We start from the raw sequence: 16,080 nt of genomic DNA on the forward strand, positions 1-16,080 counted from the left end.
AAGAGAGAGATCACTTCAATGATATCCATAATCAGGATCTAACGAGGGAAAGAGAGATCACATCAATGATATCCATAATCAGGATCTAACGAGGGAAAGAGAGAGATCACTTCAATGATATCCATAATCAGGATCTAACGAGGGAAAGAGAGATCACATCAATGATATCCATAATCAGGATCTAACGAGGGAAAGAGAGAGATCACTTCAATGATATCCATAATCAGGATCTAACGAGGGAAAGAGAGAGATAACTTCAATGATATCCATAATCAGGATCTAACGAGGGAAAGAGAGAGATCACATCAATGATATCCATAATCAGGATCTAACGAGGGAAAGAGAGAGATCACTTCAATGATATCAATAATCAGGATCTAACGAGGGAAAGAGAGAGATCACATCAATGATATCCATAATCAGGATCTAACGAGGGAAAGAGAGAGATCACTTCAATGATATCCATAATCAGGATCTAACGAGGGAAAGAGAGATCACATCAATGATATCCATAATCAGGATCTAACGAGGGCAAGAGAGATCACATCAATGATATCCATAATCAGGATCTAACGAGGGAAAGAGAGAGATCACTTCAATGATATCCATAATCAGGATCTAACGAGGGAAAGAGAGAAATCACTTCAATGATATCCATAATCAGGATCTAACGAGGGAAAGAGAGAGATCACTTCAATGATATCCATAATCAGTATCTAACGAGGGAAAGAGAGAGATCACTGCAATGATATCCATAATCAGGATCTAACGAGGGAAAGAGAGATCACTTCAATGACATCCATAATCAGGATCTAACGAGGGAAAGAGAGAGATCACATCAATGATATCCATAATCAGGATCTAACGAGGGAAAGAGAGAGATCACTTCAATGATATCCATAATCAGGATCTAACGAGGGAAAGAGAGAGATCACATCAATGATATCCATAATCAGGATCTAACGAGGGAAAGAGAGAGATCACTTCAATGATATCCATAATCAGGATCTAACGAGGGAAAGAGAGAGATCACTTCAATGATATCCATAATCAGGATCTAACGAGGGAAAGATAGATCACATCAATGATATCCATAATCAGGATCTAACGAGGGAAAGAGAGAGATCACTTCAATGATATCCATAATCAGGATCTAACGAGGGAAAGAGAGAGATCACTTCAATGATATCCATAATCAGTATCTAACGAGGGAAAGAGAGAGATAACTTCAATGATATCCATAATCAGGATCTAACGAGGGAAAGAGAGAGATCACATCAATGATATCCATAATCAGGATCTAACGAGGGAAAGAGAGAGATCACTTCAATGATATCCATAATCAGGATCTAACGAGGGAAAGAGAGAGATCACATCAATGATATCCATAATCAGGATCTAACGAGGGAAAGAGAGAGATCACATCAATGATATCCATAATCAGGATCTAACGAGGGAAAGAGAGAGATCACTTCAATGACATCCATAATCAGGATCTAACGAGGGAAAGAGAGAGATCACATCAATGACATCCATTAATCACTGTGGCGAAAATGGGGGTAATCAGCGCATTAATAAAGGCAGTGTGCTCAGCTGGTTACCCCTATTTCGTATTGGGATGAAGGGGTTAATTTTATATGCTGTTCGCCTGTACCATTTTCCCCTATACGCATTGTAGTCCCCTTTTTGCAGGCTAGTCACTACCTGCAGTGCTGAATAACAGGAGCCGTTCCATTAAGACTACTAATTTAGGAACGCAGTGAGCCAGCACCCTGATTTTTGGTGTGCAGCCTCAGTGTAACCCCCCAAGAACACATATATTAAAAATATAACTTTGTCATAAGGAAAATATATATTTTTGATGAAGTGCCTTTCTGTTGCAGTTTTAAAATGTACCGGCAGGATGCTATTTTTTTCTGCCTGCCTTTGTAATGCAGTAAGGAACAAATGTTATGCATACATGAGCCCCCTGCTGGGGAAATGCCGATGCGTCTAGGAGGGGATGAAAGAGCCCAGAGTCTTACAGTGTCACTTAATCAGGATGTTTCTGAGTAGCAAATCCTGTTACTCATCCTGGATATTTCACACTTTGGGACCAAACTCCAGACATTGCGTCCCCAGAAATGAGTGGCCCCTTTTTACTTAGCAGTGCTACCAAGCTGCTTACTGAGCATGCTCAGAGTTACCTGGGCTGGCTGTAGGATTTGACCATGTGACATGGCAGGTTCTGATAGGAGGAAGATAAATCCTTGCCAATGGGATGAGGCTAATGTAAACCCCACAGGCCCTTATCCTTAAAAAGGCCTGTAACCCTCATTCCTGTGTTGTTGTTGTTACCTGATTTCTTCAAGCGGATAAGATCTAAGTACAGCGGCTACGATTCCCGAACGCAAGGGGTTAAAAACATCGCAACAAGGAAACTTACCCTGCTTCAGGACTTCGTTAGCCCTGGGGATTCCAGAACGAACCCATAAGAACCAGAAAGACTTTGCACTTTCACAGAAGGATTGGACTGGCTATTATTTGGCAATTTGCAAAAGGACTACATTTTAAAAGACAATCTTCTGGTGCTTTGTACGTTTCTGGACATTATCCCCTGTTCCTATACCCGTAAGTGTAATTATTAAGTGTGTTCTGCAGTTGTCGTGTGTTTGCCTATCAAGGGAATAAATCTCAGTTTATTTTGCTCAACCTGTTCTGCTCAATCAGGATCCACGAAATATAAATGTTTTATTAAGTGCGTTCTCCCGTCACAAGCGTTTAAAACTGCAACAGAAAGGCACTTCATCAAAAATATATGTTTCCCTTATGACAAAGTTATATTTTTAATATGTATGTGCTTGGGGGGTTACACTGAGGCTGCAAACCAAAAATCAGGGTGCTGGCTCACTCCGTTCCTAAATTAGCAGTCTTAATGGAACGGCTCCTGTTATTCAGCACTGCAGGTAGAGACAAGCCTGCAAAAAGGGGACAACAATGCATAGAGGGGAGAACGGTACATGGGAACAGCATATAAAATAAACCCCTTCATCCCCAATACGAAATAGGGGTAACCAGCTGAGCACACTGCCTTTATTAATGCGCTGATTACCCCCATTTTCGCCACAATCACTACTCTACATGTTCTGTCCCGTTACTGAAAGAGGAGCGCAACAGGATGAGAGAGAGGTGACTGTCACATCTTCCTGTCAGCTCTCACACTCCCCCAAGTCACCTTCTCTACCAGTGTCACTCACCTGTCCCCCTGAACGTCATCTCCTGTCGGTGTCATACACCTGTGTCCCCCGTCCATGCTCGTCATGTCCTGCCCGTGTCACACACCTGTTCCCTGCACATCGCCTCCTGCCCGTGTCACACACCTGTCCCCCTGCACATAGCCTCCTGCCCGTGTCACACACCTGTCCCCCTGCACATCGCCTCCTGCCCGTGTCACACACCCATCCCTTGCACGTCACCCCTCGCGTCACTCACCTGTCCCCCTGCATGTCACCTCCTCCCCCTGCATCACTCACCCGTCCCCTGCATGTCACCTCCCTCCCCCTGCATCACACAGGTCCCTGCTGCGATATATCCTTTAAGTCCTGACACTGTCTCCTGACTCTTCAGGCTCACGGTCTTCATACAGGTCACATGTTCCCACTCCTCCAGGTCTATCCTGTAACACAGAGAGCGGGGAGTCGCCTGGAGTGCCCCCGGGGAGGGTGGGGAGGAGGCGCCTGGAGTGCCCCCGGGGAGGGTGGGGAGGAGGCGCCTGGAGTGCCCCCGGGGAGGGTGGGGAGGAGCCTGGCGTGCCCCCGGGGAGGGTGGGGAGGAGCCTGGTGTGCCCCCCGGGGGAGGGTGGGGAGGAGGCGCCTGGAGTGCCCCCGGGGAGGGTGGGGAGGAGGCGCCTGGAGTGCCCCCGGGGGAGGGTGGGGAGGAGGCGCCTGGAGTGCTCCCGGGGAGCGGGGCGCCTGGAGTGCCCCCGGGGAGGGTGGGGAGGAGGCGCCTGGAGTGCCCCCCGGGGAGGGTGGGGAGGAGGCGCCTGGAGTGCCCCCAGGGAGGGTGGGGAGGAGGCGCCTGGAGTGCCCCCGGGGAGGGTGGGGAGGAGCCTGGCGTGCCCCGGGGAGGGTGGGGAGGGAGGCGCCTGGAGTGCCCCCAGGGAGGGTGGGGAGGAGGCGCCTGGAGTGCCCCCAGGGAGGGTGGGGAGGAGCCTGGCGTTGCCCCGGGGAGGGTGGGGAGGAGGCGCCTTGCGTGCCCCCGGGGAGGGTGGGGAGGAGGCGCCTGGAGTGCCGCCGGGGAGGGTGGGGAGGAGGTGCCTGGAGTGCCCCCCGGGGAGGAGGCGCCTGGAGTGCCCCCGGGGAGGGTGGGGAGGGAGCCTGGCGTGCCCCCGGGGAGGGGTGGGGAGGAGGCGCCTGGAGTGCCCCCGGGGGAGGGTGGGGGAGGAGGCGCCTGGAGTGCCCCCGGGGAGGGTGGGGAGGAGGCGCCTGGAGTGCCCCCAGGGAGGGTGGGGAAGGAGGCGCCTGGAGTGCCCCCGGGGAGGGTGGGGAGGAGCCTGGCGTGCCCCCGGGGAGGGGTGGGGAGGAGGCGCCTGGAGTGCCCCCAGGGAGGGTGGGGAGGAGGCGCCTGGAGTGCCCCCGGGGAGGGTGGGGGAGGAGCCTGGCGTGCCCCCGGGGAGGGGTGGGGAGGAGGCGCCTGGCGTGCCCCCGGGGAGGGGTGGGGAGGAGCCGCCTGGAGTGCCTCCGGGGAGGGTGGGGAGGAGGCACCTGGAGTGCCCCCGGGGGAGGAGGCGCCTGGAGTGCCCCCGGGGAGGGTGGGGAGGAGCCTGGCGTGCCCCCGGGGAGGGTGGGGAGGAGGCGCCTGGAGTGCCGCCGGGGAGGGTGGGGAGGAGGCGCCTGGAGTGCACCCGGGTGAGGGGTGGGGAGGAGGCGCCTGGAGTGCCCCCGGGGAGGGTGGGGAGGAAGCGCCTGGAGTGCTCCCGGGGAGGGTGTGGGGAGGAGGCGCCTGGAGTGCCCCCGGGGAGCGGGCGCCTGGAGTGCCCCCGGGGAGCGGGCGCCTGGAGTGCCCCCGGGGAGGGGTGGGGAGGAGGCGCCCTGGAGTGCCCCCGGGGAGGGTGGGGAGGAGGCGCCTGGCGTGCCCCCGGGGAGGGCGGGGAGGTCACTGTACCTGGTGTTGGGATGGGAGGAGTCAGGGGTGTCACTGTACCTGGTGTTAGGGATGGGAGGGGTCAGGAGGTCACTGTACCTGGTGTTAGGGATGGGAGGGGTCAGGGTGTCACTGTACCTGGTGTTAGGGATGGGAGGGGTCAGGGTGTCACTGTACCTGGGTGTTAGGGATGGGAGGGGTCAGGGTGTCACTGTACCTGGTGTTAGGGATGGGAGGGGTCAGGGTGTCACTGTACCTGGTGTTAGGGATGGGAGGGGTCAGGGTGTCACTGTACCTGGTGTTAGGGATGGGAGGGGTCAGGGTGTCACTGTACCTGGTGTTAGGGATGGGAGGGGTCAGGAGGTCACTGTACCTGGTGTTAGGGATGGGAGGGGTCAGGAGGTCACTGTACCTGGTGTTAGGGATGGGAGGGGTCAGGGTGTCACTGTACCTGGTGTTAGGGATGGGAGGGGCCAGGGGGTCACTGTACCTGGTGTTAGGGATGGGAGGGGTCAGGGTGTCACTGTACCTGGTGTTAGGGATGGGAGGGGTCAGGGTGTCACTGTACCTGGTGTTAGGGATGGGAGGGGTCAGGGTGTCACTGTACCCGGTGTTAGGATGGGAGGGGTCAGGGTGTCACTGTACCTGGTGTTAGGAATGGGAGGGGTCAGCAGGTCACTGTACCTGGTGTTAGGGATGGGAGGGGTCAGGGTGTCACTGTACCTGGTGTTAGGAATGGGAGGGGTCAGGCAGGTCACTGTACCTGGTGTTAGGGATGGAGGGTCAGGGTGTCACTGTACCTGGTGTTAGGGATGGAGGGGTCAGGGTGTCACTGTACCTGGTGTTAGGGATGGAGGGGTCAGGTTGTCACTGTACCTGGTGTTAGGGATGGAGGGGTCAGGAGGTCACTGTACCTGGTGTTAGGGATGGAGGGGTCAGCAGGTCACTGTACCTGTGTTAGGGATGGGAGGGGTCAGTACCTGGTGTTAGGGATTGGAGGGGTCAGTACCTGGTGTTAGGGATGGGAGGGGTCAGTACCTGCTGTTAGGGATGGGAGGGGTCAGTAACCTGGTGTTAGGGATGGGAGGGGTCAGTACCTGGTGTTAGGGATGGGAGGGGGTCAGTACCTGCTGTTAGGATGGGAGGGGTCAGTACCTGGTGTTAGGGATGGGAGGGGTCAGTACCTGGTGTTAGGGATGGGAGGGGACAGTACCTGGTGTTAGGGATGGGAGGGGTCAGTACCTGGTGTTAGGGATGGGAGGGGTCAGTACCTGGTGTTAGGGATGGGATGGGGTCAGTACCTGGTGTTAGGGATGGGAGGGGTCAGTACCTGGTGTTAGGGATGGGAGGGGTCAGTACCTGGTGTTAGGGATGGGAGGGGTCAGTACCTGGTGTTAGGGATGGGAGGGGTCAGTACCTGGTGTTAGGGATGGGAGGGGTCAGTACCTGGTGTTAGGGATGGTTTCCCAGCTGACTGGAGAGATCAACTGGATTGAAAAAACTTCCTGTAGAGCAGCTATATACCGATCATCTGAGAGCGAGAAAAAAAGTGTGAGCGGCGAGTGTGAGCGGCACGCCTCCTGCTGATTTCCGCCTCACCTCTCTCTATCGTCTCAAACTCCTTCTCCTCCCCGGTCATGCGAGGGATGCGGGAGCATAGCTCGTTCACACTCGTAGTAACAGCGTATACCTGAGGAGTCACAGGGCCCAAACCATGAGAACCCCCAAAGGCTGTGTGAGGGGGGTGCAGAGAGGTGGTGTGCAGTCCCCTCATCCCCCCCGTGCAATGTGAAAGGAGGGTGGGGCGGGAGAATGCAGTCTGAGTTGCATGGGGATGCAGTGGGAAGAGGAGGGGATGAAGTGTGAGGTGGGGAAAGGGGGATGCAATACGAGGAGGGAGGGTGCAGTACGAGGAGGGGGGTGCAGTACGAGGAGGGGGAGATGCCGTACGAGGAGGGGGGGTGCCGTACGAGGAGGGAGGGTGCAGTACGAGGAGAGGGGGGTGCAGTACGAGGAGGGGGGTGCAGTACGAGGAGGGGGGGTGCAGTACGAGGAGGGGGGGTGCAGTACGAGGAGAGGGGTGCAGTACGAGGAGAGGGGGTGCAGTACGAGGAGGGGGGGTGCAGTACGAGGAGAGGGGTGCAGTACGAGGAGAGGGGTGCAGTACGAGGAGAGGGGGTGCAGTACGAGGAGGGAGGGTGCAGTACGAGGAGGGAGGGTGCAGTACGAGGAGGGAGGATAAAGTACGAGGAGGGAGGATGCAGTACGAGGAGGGAGGGTGCAGTACGAGGAGGGGGGGTACAGTACGAGGAGGGGGGGGTGCAGTACGAGGAGGAGGGTGCAGTACGAAGAGGAGGGTGCAGTACGAGGAGGAGGGTGCAGTACGAAGAGGAGGGTGCAGTACGAGGAGGGGGGGTGCAGTACTAGGAGGGGGGGTGCAGTACGAGGAGGGGGGTGCAGTACGAGGAGGGGGGTGCAGTACGAGGAGGGAGGGTGCAGTACGAGGAGGGAGGGTGCAGTACGAGGAGGGAGGGTGCAGTACGAGGAGGGAGGGTGCAGTACGAGGAGGGAGGGTGCAGTACGAGGAGGGAGGGTGCAGTACGAGGAGTGAGGGTGCAGTACGAGGAGTGAGGGTGCAGTACGAGGAGTGAGGGTGCAGTACGAGGAGGGGGGTGCAGTACGAGGAGGAGGGTGCAGTACGAGGAGGGAGGGTGCAGTACGAGGAGGGGGGGTGCAGTACGAGGAGGGGGGGTGCAGTACGAGGAGGGGGGGTGCAGTACGAGGAGGGAGGGTGCAGTACGAGGAGAGAGGGTGCAGTACGAGGTGGGGGAAATGCAGTACGATGAGGGAGGTTGCAGTATGAGGTGGGGGAATGCAGTACGAGGAGGGAGGGTGCAGTACGAGGTGGGGGAATGCAGTACGAGGAGGGAGGGTGCAGTACGAGGAGGGAGGGTGCAGTACGAGGAGGGAGGGTGCAGTACGAGGAGGGAGGGTGCAGTACGAGGAGGGAGGGTGCAGTACGAGGAGGGAGGGTGCAGTACGATGAGGGAAGGTGCAGTACGAGGAGGGAGGGTGCAGTACGAGGAGGGAGGGTGCAGTACGAGGAGGGAGGGTGCAGTACGAGGAGGGAGGGTGCAGTATGAGGAGGGGGGTGCAGTACGAGGAGGGGGGTGCAGTACGAGGAGGGAGGGTGCAGTACGAGGAGGGAGGGTGCAGTACGAGGAGGGAGGGTGCAGTACGAGGAGGGGGGTGCAGTACGAGGAGGGAGGGTGCAGTACGATGAGGGAGGGTGCAGTAAGAGGTGGGAGGGTGCAGTACGAGGAGGGAGGGTGCAGTACGAGGAGGGAGGGTGCAGTACGAGGAGGGAGGGTGCAGTACGAGGAGGGAGGGTGCAGTACGAGGAGGGAGGGTGCAGTACGAGAAGGGAGGGTGCAGTACGAGGAGGGAGGGTGCAGTACGAGGAGGGAGGGTGCAGTACGAGGAGGGGGGGTGCAGTACGAGGAGGGGGGGTGCAGTACGAGGGGGGGGGGTGCAGTACGAGGGGGGGGGGTGCAGTACGAGGGGGGGGGTGCAGTACGAGGGGGGGGTGCAGTACGAGGAGGGAGGGTGCAGTGTAAGGAGCGTAGGGGATATAGTGGGATAGGGTCGGGAAAGCAGTGCGAGGTGTGTGGAGGGGATATAGCGTGAGATGTGTAGGGAGGGGGATGCAGTGTGAGGTGGTATTGGGGGCTGCAATGTGAAAGGGGGGGGTGCAGTGTGAGGTACGTGGGGTGTCACAGTGTGATGCAGTGAGAGGTGGGTGGAAGCTGCACTGTAAGGTACGTAAGGGAATATAGTGTGTTGTGGGGAGGGGGATGCAGTGTAAGGGGGGTGATGCAGTGTAAGGGGGGTGATGCAGTGTGAGGAGTGATGCAGTGTGAGGTGGGGGAGGGGGAAGCAGTGTGAGGTGGGGGAGGGGGAAGCAGTGTGAGGTGGGAGTGATGCAGTGAGGTGGGAGAGAGGTGAATACGTGTGTGTGGTGGGGGGGGTGATGAGATGAGGTGGTGGGATGCAGTGTGAGGTGATGCAGTGATGTGAGATGCAGTGTAAGGTGGGTGGATGCAGTGTGGTGGGATGCAGTGTGGTGGGAAGCAGTGAGGGGGTGATAGAGTGTGAGGTGGGGGTATGCAGAAGTGGGAGGATACAGTGTAGGGTGGATAGAGGGATGCAGTGTGGGGGGTCATGGAGTGGTGCGGGGATCATGATGCAGTGAGGGGTGATGCAGTGAGGTAGGTGCGGGGATGCAGTGTGGGGTTGATGCAGTGAGGGGGGTGATGCAGTGAGGTAGGTGCGGGGATGCAGTGAGGGGGGTGGGGGGATGCAGTGTGGGGGGTTAATGCAGTGAGGTGGGTGCCATGATGCAGTGAGGGGGGTGGGGGGATGCAGTGTGGGGGGGGTGATGCAGTGAGGTAGGTGCGGGGTTGCAGTGAGGGGGGTGATGCAGTGAGGTAGGTGCGGGGATGCCGTGTGGGGGGTGATGCAGTGAGGTAGGTGCGGGGATGCCGTGTGGGGGTGATGCAGTGAGGTAGGTGCGTGGATGCAGTGTGGGGGGTGATGCAGTGAGGTAGGTGTGGGGATGCAGTGAGGGGGGTGATGCAGTGAGGTAGGTGCGGGGATGCAGTGTGGGGGGGTGATGCAGTGAGGTAGGTGCGGGGTTGCAGTGAGGGGGGTGGGGGGATGCAGTGTGGGGTTGATGCAGTGAGGGGGGTGATGCAGTGAGGTAGGTGCGGGGATGCAGTGAGGGGGGTGATGCAGTGAGGTAGGTGCGGGGATGCAGTGCGGGGGGGTGATGCAGTGAGGTAAGTGCGGGGTTGCAGTGTGTGGGGTGATACAGTGAGGTAGGTGCGGGTTGCAGTGTGGGGGGGGATGCAGTGAGGTAGGTGCGGGGATGCCGTGTGGGGGGGATGCAGTGTGGGGGGGATGCAGTGAGGTAGGTGCGGGGATGCAGTGAGGGGTGATGCAGTGAGGGGGGGATGCAGTGTGTGGGGGGTGATGCAGTGAGGTAGGTGCGGGGTTGCAGTGTGGGGGTGATGCAGTGCGGTAGGTGCGGGGATGCAGTGAGGGGGGATGCAGTGTGGGGGGATGCAGTGAGGTAGGTGCGGGGATGCAGTGAGGGGGGGATGCAGTGTGGGGGGATGCAGTGAGGTAGGTGCGGGGATGCAGTGAGGGGGGGATGCAGTGAGGTAGGTGCGGGGATGCAGTGAGGGGGGAATGCAGTGAGGGGGGTGGGGGGATGCAGTGAGGTAGGTGCGGGGATGCCGTGTGGGGGGTGATGCAGTGAGGTAGGTGCGGGGATGCAGTGTGGGGGGTGGGTGATGCAGTGAGGTAGGTGCGGAGATGCAGTGAGGGGTGATGCAGTGAGGTAGGTGCGGGGATGCAGTGTGGGGGGGGATGCAGTGAGGTAGGTGCGGGGATGCAGTGAGGGGGTGGGGGGGTATGCAGTGAGGTAGGTGCGGGGATGACGTGTGGGGGGGATGCAGTGAGGTAGGTGCGGGGATGCAGTGAGGGGGGTGGGGGGGATGCAGTGAGGTAGGTGCGGGGATGCAGTGAGGGGGGTGGGGGGATGCAGTGTGGGGGGATGCAGTGAGGTAGGTGCGGGTATGACGTGTGGGGGGGATGCAGTGAGGTAGGTGCGGGGATGCAGTGAGGTAGGTGCGGGGATGCCGTGTGGGGGGTGATGCAGTGAGGTAGGTGCGGGGATGCAGTGTGGGGGGTGGGTGATGCAGTGAGGTAGGTGCGGAGATGCAGTGAGGGGTGATGCAGTGAGGTAGGTGCGGGGATGCAGTGAGGGGGGTGGGGGGATGCAGTGTGGGGGGGATGCAGTGAGGTAGGTGCGGGGATGCAGTGAGGGGGTGGGGGGGATGCAGTGAGGTAGGTGCGGGGATGCAGTGTGGGGGGATGCAGTGAGGTAGGTGCGGGGATGCAGTGAGGGGGGGATGCAGTGAGGTAGGTGCGGGGATGCAGTGAGGGGGGAATGCAGTGAGGGGGGTGGCGGGATGCAGTGAGGTGGGTGCCATGATGCAGTGAGGTGGGTGCCATGATGCAGTGAGGGGGGTGGGGGGATGCCGTGTGGGGGGTGATGCAGTGAGGTAGGTGCGGGGATGCCGTGTGGGGGGGATGCAGTGAGGTAGGTGCGGGGATGCCGTGTGGGGGGTGATGCAGTGAGGTAGGTGCGGGGATGCAGTGTGGGGGGTGGGTGATGCAGTGAGGTAGGTGCGGAGATGCAGTGAGGGGTGATGCAGTGAGGTAGGTGCGGGGATGCAGTGAGGGGGGTGGGGGGGGATGCAGTGAGGTAGGTGCGGGGATGCAGTGAGGGGGTGGGGGGGATGCAGTGAGGTAGGTGCGGGGATGACGTGTGGGGGGGATGCAGTGAGGTAGGTGCGGGGATGCAGTGAGGGGGGTGGGGGGGATGCAGTGAGGTAGGTGCGGGGATGCAGTGAGGGGGGTGGGGGGATGCAGTGAGGTAGGTGCGGGGATGACGTGTGGGGGGGATGCAGTGAGGTAGGTGCGGGGATGCAGTGAGGGGGGTGGGGGGATGCAGTGTGGGGGGGATGCAGTGAGGTAGGTGCGGGGATGACGCGTGGGGGGGATGCAGTGAGGTAGGTGCGGGGATGCAGTGTGGGGGTCTCACCTTGGACTCCACGTGGTAGGAGACATAGTGCGCCGTGCAGCGGAGCGGGATCTTACGCACTGGCCACGGGGCGTCATAGGACAGATAGGCCGGGAGCACGCTGATCCGCAGCTCCCCCTGAGAGAGGGGGGGGGGTTACTTCCTGTATGCTGAAATAATACCCCCCACCCCCCCACGCGCGGTACAGAGAGGGGTTACGCTGATCCGCAGCTCCCCCTGAGAGAGGGAGGGGGTTACTTCCTGTATGCTGAACTAATACCCCCCCCCCCCCACGCGCGGACCAGAGGGGTTACGCTGATCCGCAGCTCCCCCTGAGAGAGGGGAAGGGGGTTACTTCCTGTATGCTGAACTAATACCCCCACCCCCCCCCACGCGCGGTACAGAGAGGGGTTACGCTGATCCGCAGCTCCCCCTGAGGGGGGGGGGGGTTACTTCCTGTATGCTGAACTAATACCCCCCCCCCCCCCCACGCGCGGACCAGAGAGGGGTTACGCTGATCCGCAGCTCCCCCTGAGAGAGGGGGTGCACAAAACAAAGATCCGTATCCATCCGCTCCCAGAAAAAGTAGGACCCACCAGCAGGAGAATTAAAACCTAATTTATTAAACTACATAAAAAACAAAATGGACAAACAGTACAAAGTACTCTCCCACGCGTTTCACGCCCACTATGGCGCTTTCGCAAGGAGTAGTGAGATAGGGAAGATCTAGAGTATTTAACATGCATCCCTGTCATGCAAGACAGCTGTTTGAAATAATTAATTCATTAATTTTGTCTTGCAGAAAGAATAGAGACAGAAGATAAGTGGAGAAAAAGAAGAAAAACAAAGAAAAAAGGAAAAAAGGAAAAATTATGAAGAGAGAGAGAGTATTAGAAAGAAGTTGCAATACAGAAGAACAAACCATAAATACAATGCATAATATGTAAATAATAAATGAAAATAATAATAAAATGGTCATGTAATCAAATAGTATCAAATAGTATCTCTATGCAAGAAAGGAATGGCAAAGTCAAATTGATAGCCCAAATTCTGATCAGTATACCATTATCAGACATAAGCAATAAAGCCTTACATCAGGTGAGTGACCGGCGTGATAATGCCATCCGATGTCTGAGATTACACTAAGTGATGTGACAATACAGATTATATGGCATGGGATTATGTGAGAGCCGGTGTGATAATGCCATCCTATGTCTGAGATTACACTAAGTGATGTGACAATACAGATTATATAGCATGGGATTATGTGAGAGCCGGCGTGATAATGCCATCCTATGTCTGAGATTACACTAAGTGATGTGACAATACAGATTATATGGCATGGGATTATGTGAGAGCCAGTGTGATAATGCCATCCTATGTCTGAGATTACACTAAGTGATGTGACAATACAGATTATATGGCATGGGATTATGTGAGAGCCGGTGTGATAATGCCATCCTATGTCTGAGATTACACTAAGTGATGTGACAATACAGATTATATGGCATGGGATTATGTGAGAGCCGGTGTGATAATGCCATCCTATGTCTGAGATTACACTAAGTGATGTGACAATACAGATTATATGGCATGGGATTATGTGAGAGCCGGCGTGATAATGCCATCCTATGTCTGAGATTACACTAAGTGATGTGACAATACAGATTATATGGCATGGGATTATGTGAGAGCCGGTGTGATAATGCCATCCTATGTCTGAGATTACACTAAGTGATGTGACAATACAGATTATATGGCATGGGATTATGTGAGAGCCGGTGTGGTAATGCCATCCGATGTCTGAGATTACACGAAGTGATGTGACAATACAGATTATATGGCATGGGATTATGTGAGAGCCGGCGTGATAATGCCATCCTATGTCTGAGATTACACTAAGTGATGTGACAATACAGATTATATGGCATGGGATTATGTGAGAGCCGGTGTGATAATGCCATTCTATGTCTGAAATTACACTAAGTGATGTGACAATACAGATTATATGGCATGGGATTATGTGAGAGCCGGTGTGATAATGCCATCCTATGTCTGAGATTACACTAAGTGATGTGACAATACAGATTATATGGCATGGGATTATGTGAGAGCCGGTGTGGTAATGCCATCCTATGTCTGAGATTACACTAAGTGATGTGACAATACAGATTATATGGCATGGGATTATGTGAGAGCCGGTGTGATAATGCCATCCTATGTCTGAGATTACACCAAGTGATGTGACAATACAGATTATATGGCATGGGATTATGTGAGAGCCGGTGTGGTAATGCCATCCTATGTCTGAGATTACACTAAGTGATGTGACAATACAGATTATATGGCATGGGATTATGTGAGAGCCGGTGTGATAATGCCATCCTATGTCTGAGATTACACTAAGTGATGTGACAATACAGATTATATGGCATGGGATTATGTGAGTGACCGGTGTGGTAATGCCATCCTATGTCTGAGAATACACTAAGTGATGTGACAATACAGATTATATGGCATGGGATTATGTGAGAGCCGGTGTGATAATGCCATCCTATGTCTGAGATTACACTAAGTGATGTGACAATACAGATTATATGGCATGGGATTATGTGAGAGCCGGCGTGATAATGCCATCCTATGTCTGAGATTACACTAAGTGATGTGACAATACAGATTATATGGCATGGGATTATGTGAGAGCCGGTGTGATAATGCCATCCTATGTCTGAGATTACACTAAGTGATGTGACAATACAGATTATATGGCATGGGATTATGTGAGAGCCGGTGTGATAATGCCATCCTATGTCTGAGATTACACTAAGTGATGTGACAATACATATTATATGGCATGGGATTATGTGAGAGCCGGTGTGATAATGCCATCCTATGTCTGAGATTACACTAAGTGATGTGACAATACAGATTATATGGCATGGGATTATGTGAGAGCCGGTGTGATAATGCCATCCTATGTCTGAGATTACACTAAGTGATGTGACAATACAGATTATATGGCATGGGATTATGTGAGAGCCGGCGTGATAATGCCATCCTATGCCTGAGATTACACTAAGTGATGTGACAATACAGATTATATGGCATGGGATTATGTGAGAGCCGGCGTGATAATGCCATCCTATGTCTGAGATTACACTAAGTGATGTGACAATACAGATTATATGGCATGGGATTATGTGAGTGACCGGCGTGATAATGCCATCCTATGTCTGAGATTACACTAAGTGATGTGACAATACAGATTATATGGCATGGGATTATGTGAGAGCCGGTGTGGTAATGCCATCCTATGTCTGAGAATACACTAAGTGATGTGACAATACAGATTATATGGCATGGGATTATGTGAGAGCCGGTGTGATAATGCCATCCTATGTCTGAGATTACACTAAGTGATGTGACAATACAGATTATATGGCATGGGATTATGTGAGAGCCGGTGTGATAATGCCATCCTATGTCTGAGATTACACTAAGTGATGTGACAATACAGATTATATGGCATGGGATTATGTGAGAGCCGGTGTGATAATGCCATCCTATGTCTGAGATTACACTAAGTGATGTGACAATACAGATTATATGGCATGGGATTATGTGAGTGACCGGTGTGGTAATGCCATCCTATGTCTGAGATTACACTAAGTGATGTGACAATACAGATTATATGGCATGGGATTATGTGAGAGCCGGCGTGATAATGCCATCCTATGTCTGAGATTACACTAAGTGATGTGACAATACAGATTATATGGCATGGGATTATGTGAGAGCCGGTGTGGTAATGCCATCCTATGTCTGAGATTACACTAGGTGATGTGACAATACAGATTATATGGCATGGGATTATGTGAGAGCCGGCGTGATAATGCCATCCTATGTCTGAGATTACACTAAGTGATGTGACAATACAGATTATATGGCATGGGATTATGTGAGAGCCGGCGTGATAATGCCATCCTATGTCTGAGATTACACTAAGTGATGTGACAATACAGATTATATGGCATGGGATTATGTGAGAGCCGGTGTGATAATGCCATCCTATGTCTGAGATTACACTAAGTGATGTGACAATACAGATTATATGGCATGGGATTATGTGAGAGCCGGTGTGATAATGCCATCCTATGTCTGAGATTACACTAAGTGATGTGACAATACAGATTATATGGCATGGGATTATGTGAGAGCCGGCGTGGTAATGCCATCCTATGTCTGAGATTACACTAAGTGATGTGACAATACAGATTATATGGCATGGGATTATGTGAGAGCCGGCGTGA

General features: G+C 54.5%; 1 protein-coding gene across 1 annotated transcript in view; it reads right to left on the bottom strand.

Moving 5' to 3' along the window:
• The window catches only part of LOC142475731 (cleavage and polyadenylation specificity factor subunit 1-like), a 55,302-nt gene that overhangs the window by 13,765 nt on the left and 25,457 nt on the right, over positions 1-16,080 (bottom strand). The window contains exons 5-8 of the mRNA XM_075581474.1: positions 11,792-11,908; positions 6,721-6,811; positions 6,568-6,652; positions 3,513-3,655 (exon numbers count right to left, since the gene is read on the bottom strand). Of these exons, the coding sequence (XP_075437589.1) occupies positions 3,513-3,655; positions 6,568-6,652; positions 6,721-6,811; positions 11,792-11,908 (436 nt within the window). The remainder of the gene's footprint in view (positions 1-3,512; positions 3,656-6,567; positions 6,653-6,720; positions 6,812-11,791; positions 11,909-16,080) is intronic.

The sequence above is a fragment of the Ascaphus truei genome, unplaced genomic scaffold (genome assembly GCF_040206685.1).
Source record: "Ascaphus truei isolate aAscTru1 unplaced genomic scaffold, aAscTru1.hap1 HAP1_SCAFFOLD_1346, whole genome shotgun sequence".
Classification (NCBI taxonomy): Eukaryota; Metazoa; Chordata; class Amphibia; order Anura; family Ascaphidae; genus Ascaphus; species Ascaphus truei.